General features: G+C 32.3%; 1 protein-coding gene and 1 pseudogene across 18 annotated transcripts in view; both read left to right on the forward strand.

Moving 5' to 3' along the window:
• LOC145256327 (uncharacterized) overlaps positions 1 to 17,654 on the forward strand; it is a 288,407-nt gene that overhangs the window by 194,607 nt on the left and 76,146 nt on the right. For all 18 annotated transcript variants that reach the window (XM_080115098.1, XM_080115092.1, XM_080115089.1 and 15 more), the window contains 2 exons: positions 2,632 to 2,816; positions 7,671 to 7,720. In XM_080115098.1, coding sequence (XP_079971224.1) covers positions 2,632 to 2,816; positions 7,671 to 7,720 — 235 coding nt within the window. The remainder of the gene's footprint in view (positions 1 to 2,631; positions 2,817 to 7,670; positions 7,721 to 17,654) is intronic.
• LOC145256716 (5S ribosomal RNA) lies at positions 14,120 to 14,236 on the forward strand (annotated as a pseudogene).

Genomic DNA, 17,654 nt, shown 5'->3' on the forward strand with positions numbered 1-17,654 from the left:
GCCAAATTTCAAGTCTTTAGATCAAAAGTCCACTGAGAATGTAGATTGAGAATTCTCACTTTTATAGATATATAGATTATTTCTGTAAAAATCAGTTCATGGAAATTCTTATATTTAAAAACATTTTCAGGATTATTTCTGTAAAAATCATTTTCGTCAAGGTCTTCAAATGAAGTAATATTGTTTACTGAAGACTTTTAAAACCAAAACTCGTTTGGATTGGTAAATATGCAATTTCGGCGTGATTTTAAAATGGAATCAACACATAAACATAGTTATCTTACTCAGAAAATAGAAATTTAGTGAAATGAGATGCAAAATTAAACATTTGTTTCAGAAATCAAAACTCAAAACTAATTATTTATCGAAACTAAAAATTACAAAAGTGTAAAATACCAAAAAAATAGGTTATCTACTTAACCCTTTATGACCTGGTGGAACGAATTCGTTCAATCGTAAATAATGAATATAATGACATAAAGTGGGAATTGATTCAAACATGCCTTGTTCATATTTGTTCAGTATCTGGGTAGATACCAGGTACCTTCAGATTACAATTGTCCATTGCTTACATTCAGTATGCCCACCATCTCTCGGATTTCGCTTGGTGTCATAAACACACTTATTTAAGCACTGGTTAATAATCAAGGTAAGTTTATGAAATGCAAAAATTCTCAATGGTAATTTAACTATTGAACTTCATAATAAAAGATCGTTATTGTGTAAAAAGTCTTAACATCAACGTATCATTACCTTTTGAACTAACTAAAATTAACAACAAATATTTTTAATCATCTGCATCATAATTCAGGTCATAAAATTAACAATAAATATTTTTTAATCATCTACATCATAATTCAGGTCATAAAATTAACAATAAATATTTTTTAATCATCTACATCATAATTCAGGTCATAAAATTAACAAATATTTTTTAATCATCTACATCATAATTCAGGTCATAAAATTAACAAATATTTTTTAATCATCTACATCATAATTCAGGTCATAAAATTAACAAATATTTTTAATCATCTACATCATAATTCAGGTCATAAAATTAACAATAAATATTGTTTAATCATCTACATCATAATTCAGGTCATAAAATTAACAAATATTTTTAATTATCTACATCATAATTCAGGTCATAAAATTAACAATAAATATTTTTTAATTATCTACATCATAATTCAGGTCATAAAATTAACAATAAATATTGTTTAATCATCTACATCATAATTCAGGTCATATAATTAACAATAAATATTTTTTAATCATCTACATCATAATTCAGGTCATAAAATTAACAAATATTTTTTAATCATCTACATCATAATTCAGGTCATAAAAGTAACAATAAATATTTTTTAATCATCTACATCATAATTCAGGTCATAAAATTAACAAATATTTTTTAATCATCTACATCATAATTCAGGTCATAAAATTAACAACAAATATTTTTAATCATCTACATCATAATTCAGGTCATAAAATTAACAATAAATATTTTTTAATCATCTACATCATAATTCAGGTCATAAAGGGTTAAAAAATATTTCTTGTTACAAGTTAAAGATTAGACATCACAGTGATGATCAATAATGGTGGAAATTGGGTAGAATTCGATTATTTAAATGGACGGCTTAACAAAAAGTTATTTAACTTGGATTTGAAAATGATTGTTGTAGTTAGTTGGAAAGCAACCCCATGATATTGTTTCAGAGACAAGCAATTTTAGGAAAGAAATTTTGCTCATGGAATTTTCTTTTAGTTTTAAGCACAGATAGAGTAAGAAAAATTGTTGATAATGGTTGTAGCTAGACAAGCGTTTCTTGCAAATGTTTTACAGGTTGGGAGGCACAGATTTTATTTTATTTAATTCAATTTTCACCCCAAACAAGCCACAGTGCCACTTTGAAGTAGAGGGCTACTATCGGGGACATAAGTCGCAGGGATATTATGAAGGGAGATGAGCAGCAAGATGTCTGTTCATATTACACTTGAACTTCTGCATGTCAGTACAGTTGGGAAAGCAGAATCCCGGAAGGGAGTTCCAAAGTCTAGCAGTTCTAGGGAAGAAACTATTGGAGTAGAAGGCTTTTTTACACCTAGGGTCTCTACTGTGTAGGGGTGGGATTCAGCTGCTTGTTGATTGTATTAGCTGAGGGTATTCATGTCGAGGGGGGGGTAAAAGTGCTTGGAGTTCATCAGAGCATTCACCATAAAAATACTTGTAGAACAGGCAGAGGGATGCAACATTTTGTCGATAGGACATAGACTGAAGCTTAGATGACAGTTCAGGACCGATCAGGTTGGCGACCTCTTTTGAACCCTGTACAGTTCAATCAAGTACCTGCTATAAAAATAATGATGTGCCTAATTAAAAATTGTTTCAAAAAAATCTAAACTCAAAATCAATTTAGTATTTATTGAAATTAAAAATTGTAATAGCGTAAAGTAACAAATGAAAAAAAAAAAAAAATGTAATTAAAAGAAAATTGATTTAACAGTGATTTTTAAAAACATAATACTCTCTCCTCGTTCTGGTTAACCCCGGGTAGGAACATTCTCCAATATCACGTGTTTGCTTAACTGAAATGATTAAATGATATTTTTAATTTTCAGGTTTTTACTGGTTCATCACCTCAGTCCAAAATGGAGATGTCAATATCTATGACTGGTCGAGAACGTCGCCAGTATATGGAATGGAAGGCCGAAAGGGAACGTGTAGATAAAGAACGGATTGATCGGCAGAAATCTGCCTCAGGTGAATGGAGGAGGGAATGGGATGCGGAAAAAATTCCACAAGAGTAAGTCATCTTTCCAAAGCTTTTTCTTGACTCATCTTTGCTAAAAAACGCTTTTTTTTTAAAATTTATTTAAGTCTTGAATCAATAAAATCAACATTAAAAAAAAAAATTGATTCTATTGTTTTTAGAATGAGATCCCGACTCTGTCTTGAGAAAATAGGGCGCTTCCATATTATACAAAAGAAAAAATATTGAATTTCAAGTAAAACAAATGGTACCTACATTATTGGCAGGTCTCAAATAGTAACATAGCTAAAAACTATGAAAAACAATAAGGTAAAAAAAATCATTAATGAAAGGAAATAGCTATATTTATGCTTACTAAAAAAAGAGAAAAGGTGATAGGGAAGATAATTTAAGTTTTGTTGCTTAGATCACAAGACAAATATAATTCAAAATGTTCAAAAAAAATTTATTCTCCGTATAAACTTTATCGAAAACAGTTTTTCATTGATGATTATTTTTCTACCTTATCGTTTTCTGTAATTTTAAAATTTGTTACTATTTGGAACATGACAATTACGTAGGTATATTTTTTCGTTATAATATAGAAGCACCAGAAATAGATTTGTAAATATTGAGAAAAATAATTTCACAATGTCCTTTTGAGAAATGCCTGAACATCAGTTTCTGTAAATTTGTTCATCTTTATTGTTATAGGCCAGCAGTCTCCAAACGATGGCCTGTCAGTTAGATCTGACCTGTCAGTTTTTTATCCAGTCTGTGAAGCTTTTATGGAAAACGTAAAAAATATTCAGAAAAAATTATGTGTGAAAATAGTGCAGTAGTTTTTCTTTTTTGTTTAGAAAATTATTAATAGAATGAGGTCTGGGAGAACTAGATTCATTAAAAAGTAAAACTAATGAGAAAAACAGTATAAAACATGTTCAGTTTTTTTGTTTTTTTTTTTTAAATTTATTTTGGTCTGCATAGTTCTAAAGTCAGCAATATGCTCCCCTTCTCCCATTTGGAGGCATCTGTTATAAGCAATACAGTTGATGTTTTTCTCAATTGTGCTCCACACATAATAGTCCATGAGATAGCGATCATGTTGCTAAAGCACACTGTGTATTAATTTAACAATACTGTACACATTGGAGAGTAAAAAAACACTTGAAAAACCATAAGGTACAAAGATATTTCATTTATTAACAGATTGTCTACTGTAAAGCTGTACAATTGGTGTCTTTCTCAACTTTGCTTCACACACAATAGTCCATAGAGTTGTAATGCAGGCGAATCAGGAGGTCAAATGTTGGGACTATAGAAGATTCTGTATTTCAAATTGCAAATAATAGCATTTTTTTTTTTGCAAATAAACTTTAGTTTTCACCAAATGGTTCAGATTAATAATTATTCCCATGAATCATAGATTTGTTGACTTAAGAAAATCCTATGATTCTTAAGTAAAAATAAGATACAATCATTTTGCAAATATAAAAAAAATCCATTCAATAGCCTTGGACTCCAAAATTTGCTTTTGCTGACCTACTAATACTGTTACGTTATGTTTTTTTAACCGTGTCGTCTATTTAATCTGTTAAATAAAAGTTTCATGTTCTTGACGAATGTATATAAGACAATTAGTTGTTTCACAAAAAACACTTGACATAAGTTTATAAAAAGGAATGACGATTTATTTTCTGTTCAATTCTTTCTCAATGTGCTATGGAGAGAGAGAAGAGGTGTGGGTGACGCAAGATGACAACTGGTCATCTAGATGCCCTTCTCTCTAACTGACTTTTTACTTGGCCGGTATTTGTTTTTATTTACAAAAACTTTAGATAGGAATTTCATTTTTCTATGTAGCATTCCACTAACGCTTATTAAATTCGTCCAAGGCCAAATTTCAATATGGCTGTTGTCAAAACTTGTTAGTTGAAGAATGTTGATTTCAAAGCTTCTGCACACTTCTTTCAATTGTTATGACTTTAGATGACATTTCTTGGTTTGAAGATTTCCACAATATTTGCGTGTGTGCGTCCATATGCGTGTGTGCGTCCATGTGCGTGTGTGCAACCAGCTCCATATGCATGTGTGCACAACCAGCAGTAATTCCGGCATTGCCCAGAATACTATTCAACAATAGTTGTGCCTGCCATTATCTCTGTCATCATGTCTTGTTAAATATCAATTTCTTTTTCCCATGATTTTCACTCATCTAATGTTTTCGTCTTCAGCACATCCAACCTATACTGCTAACATGCACTAGTTAATATATCTACCAGCTACTGTGCCCACCTGAATATTTAACACAAGATCCTCACATGCTTCACTCGTTTTTACACGTTTTATCAAAATGTACCTCATAGTAATTCAAACATTTAAATTGTTCTATCGCTTAAAATATCTTTGATAGCACACGTCATTTGAGATGACTTGTAGACTAATAGTATTACCAGGCATTGCTCTGCGTTTTGGTTTCATGCCTTCCATAAAGTTTTAGACTTTTTTCGCATGGACACTTTTCTTGATAGTACACACATGAAAGTTTAGTCTCCTTCAAAGTTATCTCCTCCGGCTGTAATGCACGTACCATTCCGAAAACTTCTGGAAGGTTCCATGGAAGTCCTCTTGTGTGACCATGTCGGTGACCCTCGTCACAGCCTCTTTCATTGCAATCGTCTCATGACAGCCTCTAAAGTTTTCCTTTAGTTTAGAGAATAACCAAAAGTCACAAGGAGCAAGGTCTGAACTATAGGGAGGGTGAGGAATTGTTTTGATGCACATCTTTCTGATCTTCTGAGCACCCTTGGGACAAACTTTGTGCAAATCTTCCGCATCTTCAGTTCCGCTTGTGAATAATTGTGTGTACAGTTCCCACACTGACATCAAACTTTGCAATTGTTGTCTCTATAGACTCAAGACGATTCTTATCGATGAAATCCTATATTTGGCCAATCAACTGGTGTTTTGACTTCCTTACTCCTCCCACACCTCATCGTCCCTCACAGTCCCTGCCTTCCTTGAGTCTCTTATGCCACTCAAAAACTGATGTTCGATTCATGCAAGGTGGGCCAAAAGCAGTTGGAAGCAGTCTATACGTTTCTGTGACATTTTTTCCAAGTTTAAAAGAATTTTATTGCATATCGTTTTTCTAAAGTATCCTCGCGTCCAGATTGCATTTTTGAAATTCACCAGCTACGAGAATCAGTCTTTAGTAGTGTATTCCAATTCCTGCTGTACCTGTTCATTTGAACCTGAAATTATACAAATTGGTCAGTCATCTCATAAAAGTATAGTAATAACATATTGAATTTTAAAGAATCCACATCAATTTTAAATGCCTGTACAAAAATGTCTGCAAACTTATTGAAGGCACTTCATATCTTTTATGGAGAGATTTTATTATGTATGATAAATTCATGCATGAAAAACAAATACTCTTTTTACTGGTTCTGTACTTGTGTGATATTTAAGCACATCATTCCAGTAACCTGAGATTCTCATGTCAAAAACAAGAACCAATTTTAATTTATATGGACTGTCATGCTGTTTTTAAAATATTTTTTAAATTATTTATTTTTTTGCTAATGGGCCAAGAATTGAGGAATTAAATAATTTGTTGATATATTTACTTTTCATTGTCATTTTTTTTTCTGGTAAACATTTACTGTTAAAAAGAAACACTATAAAAAGTATTTGATTAAAAAAAAAAAAAAATTTTTTTTGACAGATATTTTTGGTCCCCCAATTTATCGGAGAGGGACCTATGTTTTCAGTGGGGTCCGTTAGTCTGGAAGATTGCCAGATAACTGTCCATTACTTTTTCTTGAAATTTTCCCACAAATTGTATTTCATAAAATAGATGTGCACAGTAAAAGTTTTGCCATTTGTGACATGGAAGTTCTTCATAAATAAAAACACCCATAATAACGTTATATTCCTTTTTATCAAAATATGCTTATTAGCTATGGAACGATTTCAATATTTTTTCCTGATTCCAATAGGATTACCGATTCTGTAATTTCTGATTCTGATACAATTACAGATTCTGATTCTTTATAAATATCTAAATATTTAACTATAGAGTTATTTTTCCCTGATTACCATAAAAACAGATGTTAATGTGCAGATATTTTCCTAAACGTAAAAATACACTTGTGGGGAATAGTCTATAGATTTATGTTTTACTGGTAGTTTAAAATCAATAAATATTTATTTTAACATTACTAGCAACAGTGGAAAATTTTGCTTTAAACAAAATCAAATAAACAAGTAAAAGAATAAAATACACATCAAGTGCGCTTGAAACCAAATCACAACATAATATCAGGAAAATAAACAAATATTTTACTTGTTTGAAATTTATCACAAATATATTTCGGAGGTATACTCCATCTTCAGTGTGTTGTTTTGTTTCTTTTCTTCTTCTTTGCCATGTTGTAAATTTGGAGCAAGAAGTTTGTTTGTATAGAGCCGCGTGTTGTATCTGGCGATTGTATTTTGAAATGTTTGAACTGTGCGTAGGTAACGCGAGAATAACGTCAAGAATGAGAGTTCATACAGAAACGTTTTAATTTGAATAAAATGAAATATGCATCAAGTGCGCTTGAAACCAAATCCCAACGAAATGTTTTACTTGTTTGAAATTTATCACAAATATAAAAGTAAAAAGAATCTTTTTGGCATCGGAAAATAGGCACAAATTTTTCTGATAATGATTCCGATTAATTGTCCCAATGCTAATGCTTATAAAGTAATGTGTAAAGTAGTGCACTATTTACTATCATTTAATATAAGATAGGAAATGCTGTGAAACTGCAGTAAAGTGTTAAACTTAATCCAATGTATTTATTATAACTTTTTTATGCATTTCATTTTATTTTAAATGTGTCATTTTTTTTTGTCTAGTTTCGAGGAAGGTTCATCAGGCAAACGTCAAGAACTCAATCGTCGACCAGGTACGTTACCCTCTTCCCTTCCTTATTGCTTCTTTTTATACCACACAAAAGCACTTTTGCAAACAAGTTGAATTTCATTTAAAATTTCCAATTAAAAAAAACTAATATATGCATATCTTTTTGCACTAAAATAAATTTTATGCTAATTAAAAATAGCAATAAAAGTCTAAACTAAGTGCAAGATGGTATTCAGTTGCTCACAAATTAATAACCGCTTTCAAAAACAAAGGGTTTTCATGTAGGACCCATTTACAAAGCTTTTTTCGATTCTACCAATTTGCTTCAGACACTGTTAAAATACTGACACCAAATGCGTTTGATATTTCTTTGATAATTTGATGTTTGTTTCTTTTTTTTTTTTTTTTTTTTCTTTCCTCGATTGCTTTCAAACATTCATTGTTAAGAGAGCATGACCAGTACATAATTTCTGAAACCAACTTTTGTATTATCTGATAAGAGTTTGCCAGAAAAGATACTGTTTTTTTTTACACCCCAAAAAAGTTATTTCCCTTGGACTGAAGAGCGAGCGAGAGAGATGGCCCGTGAAGAACACATCGGCCATGACAGTTTGAGAGATCATTAAAATGAGTTTCCATCGCAGTCTTTAATCCTAACGCATCCAGCATTGTCTACTTTACCAGTTAATCTATTGTTAAATAAATGTCCTAGTCTCCAACCTAATATGTCCTGTGCTATCAACGAAGCTCCAACCTCTGTTCCATTGTCAAAATGTATTTTTGTGCCTGCTTTGCACTCTGCCGAACTCGAAGCACTTGTACCCCTCAACGTAAATACACGCAACTAAACCGACACCCCTACACAGTAGAGATCCTTAGATGCCAGAAAGCCTTCTACTTTAATAGTTTCTGCCTACAAACTTTTTTTTTTTTTTACACGGGGGTCACCACTTATCAAGGCCCGGAAGCCACTCGGGGATAAGGGTTATTGCGTGTACAGTAATCAATGGGATAGTAATGTAGTAACCGTTAGTAATGGAGATTTGATAAAGTGTCTTACTTAAGGGGGCGGTTCATCAGGAATTTGTTACTATTGGACTTGAAGACATCCAAGTTGTAGTTAAGTTGTAAACAGGCAAACGGAAGAGAGTCCCACAGACGTGCACTTCTAAGAAAGAAGCTTTGTTCATGGAATTTACGTTTTGATTTAGGCACAGATAAAGAGTGGGGAAAATTACTGACAGTGGTTTCAGCTAGACGGGTGTTTATTATGAAAGATTGGCGAGGTGGGGGGGAACCAAAGATGCTAGACTTTGGAATTCCCTCCCGGGTCCCTGCTTCCCTGATTGTATTGACATGCAGAAATTCAAGTGAAATGTGAACAGATATCTCGCTGCTCAACTCCCTTTATAGTGTTCCTGTAGATTTGGTCCCAAATAGTATCTCGTTACGTCAAAGTGGCACGATGCCTTTTTTTTTTTTTTTTTTTTTTAGGTGGAATAACAATAAAAAAAGGTTATAATTTGTTAATAATTTTTTAAACCAATAACGCACATTATCGGATGTAACAGATATGCATTTCTTCTTTTTCCGCATTTGTTATTAATATCTTTTTGAATCGAAATTGTTGGAAATTTATGTAAAAATGCTTCAAAATCTAATAACTTAGAAAACTAAAAGCAATCGTTTTCAAAAATGAGTAAAAACAAGAAAGTTTGAAAACATTAATTTTGCAAGAAACCTGATAACCATTATACAATAATGGTTTTATAAAGATTGCTTTTTTCCAAAGTTGGGTTCTTGTCCAGAATTCTTCCTATAATAAAAATTCTTTTAAAAATGCAGAAAAAATTTGCATGATGTATTTACCCATGATGAAACGAAAATATCATATTCAAAAAATCATGTAAATGAATAAATTGGTTTTATTTTTAAACTAGTAAGCTGCCCAACATTGCCTGGTTATAAAATATGTATTTAATTCATATAGGAACTGAGACATATGCATGTGGGTTTTTAAAAAAATTTTTTTATTTTTTTTTAAACGGTTCACTTCTTGTAAGTACAAAAAAAAAAAAATACTCAGGCTGAGATTGAAACAAAAACCTAAAGACAATGAGTTAAGTATGATAACCATTAGACTAGCTTGACACTATCTTTAAATTCTTTTTAAACCGCTCATTAGCATAAGGAATCTGTAATGTTAATCATTCATGCGTGCGCATTCATGAAACAGTTGCAAACAGATAAAAATCCGATTAGCTTCACGTACCATTTTTTTCAATTTTAACCCCTTAGCAACCCTTTTTTGGGATGAAAAACAGATTAAAAAGTTTTCCACGTGTCTGAATATACTATATACAAAATTTTAAATCTGTAGATCAAAAGTTCATTGAGTATATAGGTTGAGAAGTCTCCACATACACATTTTTATAGATGTACTAGCCTGGGTGCCCCGCTTTGCCCGGGTGTTTGGAGGTGTGTGTTGAGAAAAAAACAAAAAAAAAATGTTGTATTAGGCAGGCAGGTTCCAACCAGTATTACTGTGAAGTAGAAGAACGTGAAAAAAAAAAAAAAAAAAAGTGACGTCTTTGCCGTTGCGCCCATCGCCAAACCGGAAGTGGCAAAGATTTAAATTAAGGCTAGTCAATCGAAAAGAGGAGATGACTTTCGTAAATATCGATTCCCCCCTCGTTGTAGAAAAGTTGAGGGTGAAGGAATTAACGGTTGTTAGTCAATTTTTCGATATGTCATCCAAAGGGTCAAGCTTCAAAATGATAATGATCTCTTGAAAATTTGTTGCCTCTGTCGAAAGTTTTAGGCAGACATACATACATACATTTAAATAGACAGGTGAGATTTATATTATAGTAGAAGATGGATAAGAAAACTAAAATCTATGAGTAAAAGAAGAACGGTAGTTTAGTCCACCATTTGGAAACTGATCTAAAAAAAATTTTTAAAATGCGAAGGAAAATAATTTAATAATTCAAACTTGCAAGTTTTATGTTGTGATGCTATGAATTCGCATTAAAAATTTTCTTTATACAAAAATACTTGATCAGTTTACATGATTTTTTTAAGGGTTAATAAAGAACCTTACGTGTTGCATATCCTGAACTATTAAATTTCTCATGAATGGCATTTGCTGACAAGGCTTTACAAGGCAATGATTTGTCTCGATTTGGAATACGGGTACCTCGTGTTCATTAGATTTGGCAAGGTGTTCTCTGATTCTTTTGAACGTTTACAGCATCGTGCTATCAGATACATACTTTTTTTTTTTTTTTTTTTTTTTACAAGGTAGTCACCACTCATCAAGGCCTGGAAGCCACTCGGGGATAAGGGTTATGGCATGTACAGTAATCAATGGGATAGTATCGTAGTAATCGTTAGTATTGGAGATTTGATAAAGTGTCTTACTTAAGGGGGCGATTCATCAGAAATTTGTTATGTTGATTCCTGCTGTGACCCTGTTCTTGTACTGTGTTCTGCAGACCTGAACATGCTGCCTCAGAACTGTATGAATGAACATGTATCATGGTCACATTTTTGGAGTTCTGTGTAGGCTAACTATCGTGATGTTCCTAAGTTTTATGCATTCCCTAATTAGCTTAGTAACCTCTGTCGGTTTTATGATCATGGCTTAAAAAAACAAAACAAAAAAAAACAAGATATTTTCGTTTCATCATGGATGTGTATATTTATACACATTTTTCTGTATTTTTGTTCTTTAATAAAGAGTGAATCCTGCACTAGAAGGTGAAGTTTTATTAAAACTTGGCAATGTTAGTCTTAGTATTGATTTTAATATACATATTAATTGCCAAAAGTTGATTAGTTGGGAGGGGAGAAAATTGTTTGGATTATATACAGTTTGTATGAGATGAAGTATTTTCAAATAATGAAAGTCTACTAGCACCTAATGTAGCGTTGCCGATCGAGTCAACAGAAGATTGTCAGGAGTGTTGTTGTGACCATTTCGTAGTAGTAGCAAACATAGTTGTAGTTTTCTGTTTTTGTAGTTTTGAGATGAGGATTGATTATTTGGAATCTTTGGACTATTGTTCTCATCTTGAGTTTTTTTTTTTTTTCACAATGCGTCAATATAACCTCCGACTTTCTTTAGGTGTATCTCGTTGGACTATATATATATATATATATATATATATATATATATATAATAAATGAAAAAAAGTTATATTCCAAAATTCATGATGTTGACCATCTTATAATTTATTCCTTTAATTCAGTTGACATACAATTCTTGACAGTATCTGTTTCGTAGCGCAAAATCAATCACTTAATTATTTTATCAATTAGTGAATCTATTCTGCCCTTAACTCATCAGAAGAAATAGCAACAATCAATCCATCAAAAGGAAATGAAGTGTGATTTGACATGATTAAGATCCGAAAATTGGAAGAGAAGCTGCAAATATCTTTATAACAGATACTGTCAAGAATTGAATAAGTCAACTGAATTAAAGGAATAAATTATAAGATGGTGAACATAATGAATTTTAGAATATAACTTTTTGTCATTTATTCTCTATATTGCTCTGTAATTACATTGAGCTTTTTAAATAAGGATTGATATATATTATAAGAAAATATATTTCTACGGAAATATATATATATATATGAGGGAGAAGATAGGCAAAGAGTATGTACGCCATGTGAGAAAGATCTGCAAAACACAGCTTACAAATAAAAATAAAATTACTGCCGTCAACCAGCTTGCCATGCCAGTAATAAGATAGTTTTGGTATCATTGACTGGCCACAAAAATACATCTAACCGGCTAAATGTCAAGACATGGAAGCTCCTAATGCTCCATAAAATAATATATAGAAATCAGTGTCTACCAAGACTGTATTTGCCCAGGGGAAAAGGAGGACTAGGTCTCTCAGAGATCAACCACCAACATAGGGCAACAATATTGAGGCCAGTATCTGATAAGCTCCCAGAATCACACCCTGTCAATGGTATACGAACATCAAGAGACAAGAGCCAGCAGAACAACATAAGTCACCCAGCTGGCCAAGCATTTTGGTCAAAGCTATCTTACAGATGAGATTGAAACACTAAACAAGCCTGCAACAGAAATAGTAAGAAAGAGTCAACAGAAATGTACAGGTTCCTTTTTTGGAAGGAACCTTAAAGAGTGGGACCAACATCATTGTGCAAAGTATTTTCTGAGGAAACTCTCCCAGGAATACATAGACAAAGAAGGTTCTTTGGACTGGCTCAAAAGGGGATCCCTCCACCATGATCAGGAAGGGGTTATAATGGCTGCTCAAGACCAGGGATTGATGACCAATGCATTCAAGAAGATGGCAGGTCTCAGTAATGACAATAAATGCAGGTTCTGCCATGCAGAATTGGAAAGTGCTGTTCATCTGATATCAAGTTGCAAGGTTCTTCTATGGGACGGCTACTATACAGTGAGACGTGATGAAGTATGTAAGTACCGCCACTGGACCATCTGTAAAAAATTAAACATCCAGTGTAGCAGCAAGTCCTGGGAACATCAACCTGAAAGAACAGTTGGAAATGACTTATGTACCATACATTACAACCATGTAATCCCTACAACCACCTACCTTGAAAATGCTGCTGTGAAACCTGACATAGTTATATGGAATAAGTCAGTTGCAACCTTGGTTGAAGTGAGTGTTCCTAATGATGGAGGTCTGAACAGAGCTGAAAGGGAGAAACAGACCAAATATCAAGGTCTCATGTATGATATGAAAAGAAACTGGAATTTTAGGGAGATATCAATCATACCAGTTATCATAGGTGCCATAGGGCTTATGAAGAAGAACCTGAAGTCCTACCTAACTAATATTCCAGGTGAACCAAGTGCAAAAGAGATCCAGACAATTGCACTTAAGGGAACAGCGAGGATACTAAAGAGATCTCGGTTGGTTTCAATAACAAGCAAGGCAATGTTGGCAGCTGGTTTGGCTGCCGCATACCCAGGGTTACAATCTTCAAAGGAAGAAAATTTTAAAATTAAAAAAAATTAGTGATGGTGGAATTTCACTTTTTCCCAATTCCAATACAATTACAGATTCCATACTTCCCGATTTTGATACAATTATCGATTCTGATTCTTATAAATCTCTAAATATTTAACCATGGATTTGTTATTTTCCCCCGATTATCGTAAAAACATGGGTAAAATGTGCAGATAGTTTATCAAATGTGAAAATAGACTTATGATCAGTGATCGATAGATTTTAGTTTTACTATAAGTTTAAAATCAATAAATGATTATTTTAATTATTTCCAACAGTGAAAGAATTTGAACAAAATCAGATAAAAAAAGATAATTAAAGGAATCGTTTTTAGCATTGGAAAATTGGCTCAAATTTTTTCTGATTCCGATACCCCAAAAAGTTTCAATTTTTCCGATTCCAATAAATCATCCCAACTATATATACGGCACAATCACGTTGACACACCGGTTCTCACCAGATCATTGAAGTTAAGCAACGTTGAGCCTGGTCAGTACCAGATGGATGACCATTTGGGAAGTCTAGGTGCTGTATGTACTTCGCAGAGTCGTAGAAATTATCAGGTTGGTATCTGGGGACGCATTAATTCACTGGGAGAGATGCACCCCCAGTCTTTAAGACTGGGAGAATGAAACTCTGATGTAAAAATCTGCAGTTTACTGTATACTTTGTCGTGTGGCAGTCGTCTGAACCAACAAAGTTTAGCAGTAATACCAAAAAGTGTGGTTCGTTCTACACAGAACCTTTACCACTATGTGTGGATTTCCAAGCAACTTAGTTGTGGCGGAAGCTTGCAAGTCAAAATCGCCGGGAGAATCCATTATAATAAATACTAAAATAATGTTTGTGTCTCTAAAAATTCATACAAAAATTGTCCAAAAACTGTAGTGGACAAAGTACTCTGTAAAATTCAGTTGTAAGTTACACTCTTCTGGCGATTGAATCTTTGTGCTGGTGGCACTCAAAATATAATTGTGAATTACTTAGGAAATCTACCAAATCATGGTTGACAGAACAAAACTCCATGGGTTAAATAACTTTCCATTCGAAATTCCATTCAAATTGCTGAGTTTTGAAAAGATACATCTGAAGAATCTCAGAGGTTGCATGGGTTGAAATGTTATTCGAAGAATCCGAATAATATAAATAGTTGCATCTGTGTTCTTGGAAAAGTATACTTGTAGTAGTAGCCAACAGTAGCAGTCTATTATTATTATTAGAAAAATATCGGTTTAATTCAAAAAATTTTTTCTACATTTTTCTGCAAAAATTTATCAGTATTTTTCCCTGATTCTGATTTTAAAATCACCTTGAAAAAGGTATAATTTTATTTGGGCGATGGAGCTTGCGGAGAATCGTCATTGACTTTTAATTTTTTTTTTATTTAAAAAGGTTTTTTTATTTGATAAATGTTCCCCGTTATGCATCGTAGCCAAGATTTTGTTAAACTCATCGCAAGATTTCTATCAATATTTTTCACTAGCGACAGCTGTGCTTGTTCAGTTTTTTGTTTTTTGTTTTTTTTAAATATGTCCTTGTAAGCAAAAACAACAGTACTTACTTAATTGTTATGTCCAAAATAGTAATTTATCCAAAAGTTATGAAAATTCATCAAGTAGAACTGCTATTGTATTTTTAGTGAAAAAAAAAAAATCTTGTTATAGGTTACACGTTTGACACCATTATGATGTAATCTACATTATGCTTTCTGAGTTATGCCCCTTATTTCTGCACGTTTCATGGTTTACTTCAAATCATCTTAGAAAAAATGCAATTTTCCCTAATTTTCCGTAAAAATTTGAACTATAAATAACTTTGTATTATTTTGTTATTTTATTATTTTATTTTTTTTAATCCTTTTGAGATGATGGTTCATAATTTGTGTATTCATTTTATTGCGGACTGTTATTTATAGTTGTTGTTTCACTACGTTTTGGCCAACTCATCCTCTGGCCTTCTTCAGGTGATTAACCGTGATGGGATAGGAATGCTGAGTTTTAGTAATTACTGCCTTCCATAGTTGTTGTCTTACCGCGTTCCAGGTGAATTAAAGATAGTGGTTTCAATCCTGCCCAAAGCAGGCCGAAGATTAATTGGCTAAAACGTGGTGAGACAACTATGGAAAGCAGTAATTACTGAGAATACAGTTACGAGACTCAGCATTCCTATCCTGTCGCGATTAGTCACCTGAAGAAGGCCAAAGGATGAAGTGGCTGAAATATTGTAAAACAACAACTATGAAGATGAGGATAACAGTTCGCAAAAAAAAAAAAAAAAAAAAAATGAATATACAACTTTTTAGTCAATGAATTTTCATAATTTTTGGATATATTAGAATTTTCGAGATGACAATGAAGTAATATTGTTTTTGGTTAAAAGAACATATTTTAAAAAAAAGTGATCTGTTGCCTCTCTTTGAACAAACAGTGTGACAGCAACAGAAAATTAAGTGTCAAACAATAAAAATATGTGAAAGAATTGATTTTTTAAATTTAAAAAAAAATTTTTTTTTTTTTTAAGAATCAGAAATTTTCCCAATTCTGACACCCCAAAAAGCTGATTTTTTTTTTTTCTATAAATTCCTATTCCTGATTCCAATTACACTTTCCAACACTATCATACATTATGTCATATGTCTCATTAAAAATTCTGTGCATATTTAACATTTTTAAAAAGTATACTTGGTGCAAGTCTATAAATGGGCCACTAGTAATCGTTTTTACTATAAAAATCTGAAAAAAATCTTTATAATGTACGTACTTGTCACTGCATGAAAATGTCATATTCCAAAAATCACGTAAATCGATCAAGTATTTTTTTTTTTTATTTAAGAAAATCAAATATGAGAAATTTTATTGAAGAAAAACTTCCCACCATCTTGTTTTTGAATGATACACTGCTAGTGACACCTGTTGGGAATATAAGATCGGCAAGGGGGCAGACAATCGACTTTCCACACTATAGAAAAAAAACTTGGAAAATTAAGACATTTATAAGTTTTTGAGGATGTTGAAAACGAAAATAACGTTTAAAATTCCAGCAAATGAGTAGTTTCCAAGATATGAAGAATTTTACGTAAATTGAGCACCCACACGTTGACGCTCCTCCAACAAAAATTTGGCAAATGTGCATTTCAGTGGCTTAAATTCAAGTTTTACACGTGTGGGTGCTCAATTTACGTAAAATTCTTCATATATTGGAAACTACTCGTTTGCTGGAATTTTAAACGTTATTTTCGTTTTCAACATCCTCAAAAACTTATAAATGTCTCAATTTTCCAAGTTTTTTTTTCTATAGTGTGGAAAGTCTATTGTCTGCCCCTTTGCCGATCTTATATTCCCAACAGGTGTCGCTAGCAGTGTATCATTCAAAAACAAGATGGTGGGAAGTTTTTCTTCAATAAAATTTCTCATATTTGATTTTTCTTAAATAAAAAAAAAAAAACTACTTGATCAATTTACGTAATTTTTGGAATATGACATTTTCATGCAGTGACAAATACGTACATTACAAAGATTTTTTTCAGATTTTTATAGTAAAAAAGATTACTAGTGGCCCATTTATAGACTTGCACCGTATACTTAAAGATGGTTGCGATTTACATTGACGGAAAAAATTTATTGAATTTCAGAAAATTTTTCTGCTACAGTTTATATAAAAATGCCCATAGTCTGCATGTTCATTGGCGTGTTTTGATTGTCTCCCCTTAAAATCGTGAACGTTTTTATTTTATTTCCCTGTTATAATTGATTTTGTGAAATCACTTGACAAAGCATGAGATTATTTGCTTGCATATATACTTTTGGTGCTTGTTTACATTGGTGATATTTTAAACCAACGCATTTCAGGTGAAAACATTATATACTTACAGATCATGGCAAAATTAGTATAAATTCCAAAACTTACAGAAAATATGATCCAGTAGATGTCTTAGAAGTATTTTTAATACAAAAAT

Source organism: Euprymna scolopes, chromosome 32 (genome assembly GCF_053919585.1).
Source record: "Euprymna scolopes isolate OS-2025 chromosome 32, ASM5391958v1, whole genome shotgun sequence".
Lineage (NCBI taxonomy): Eukaryota > Metazoa > Mollusca > Cephalopoda > Sepiida > Sepiolidae > Euprymna > Euprymna scolopes.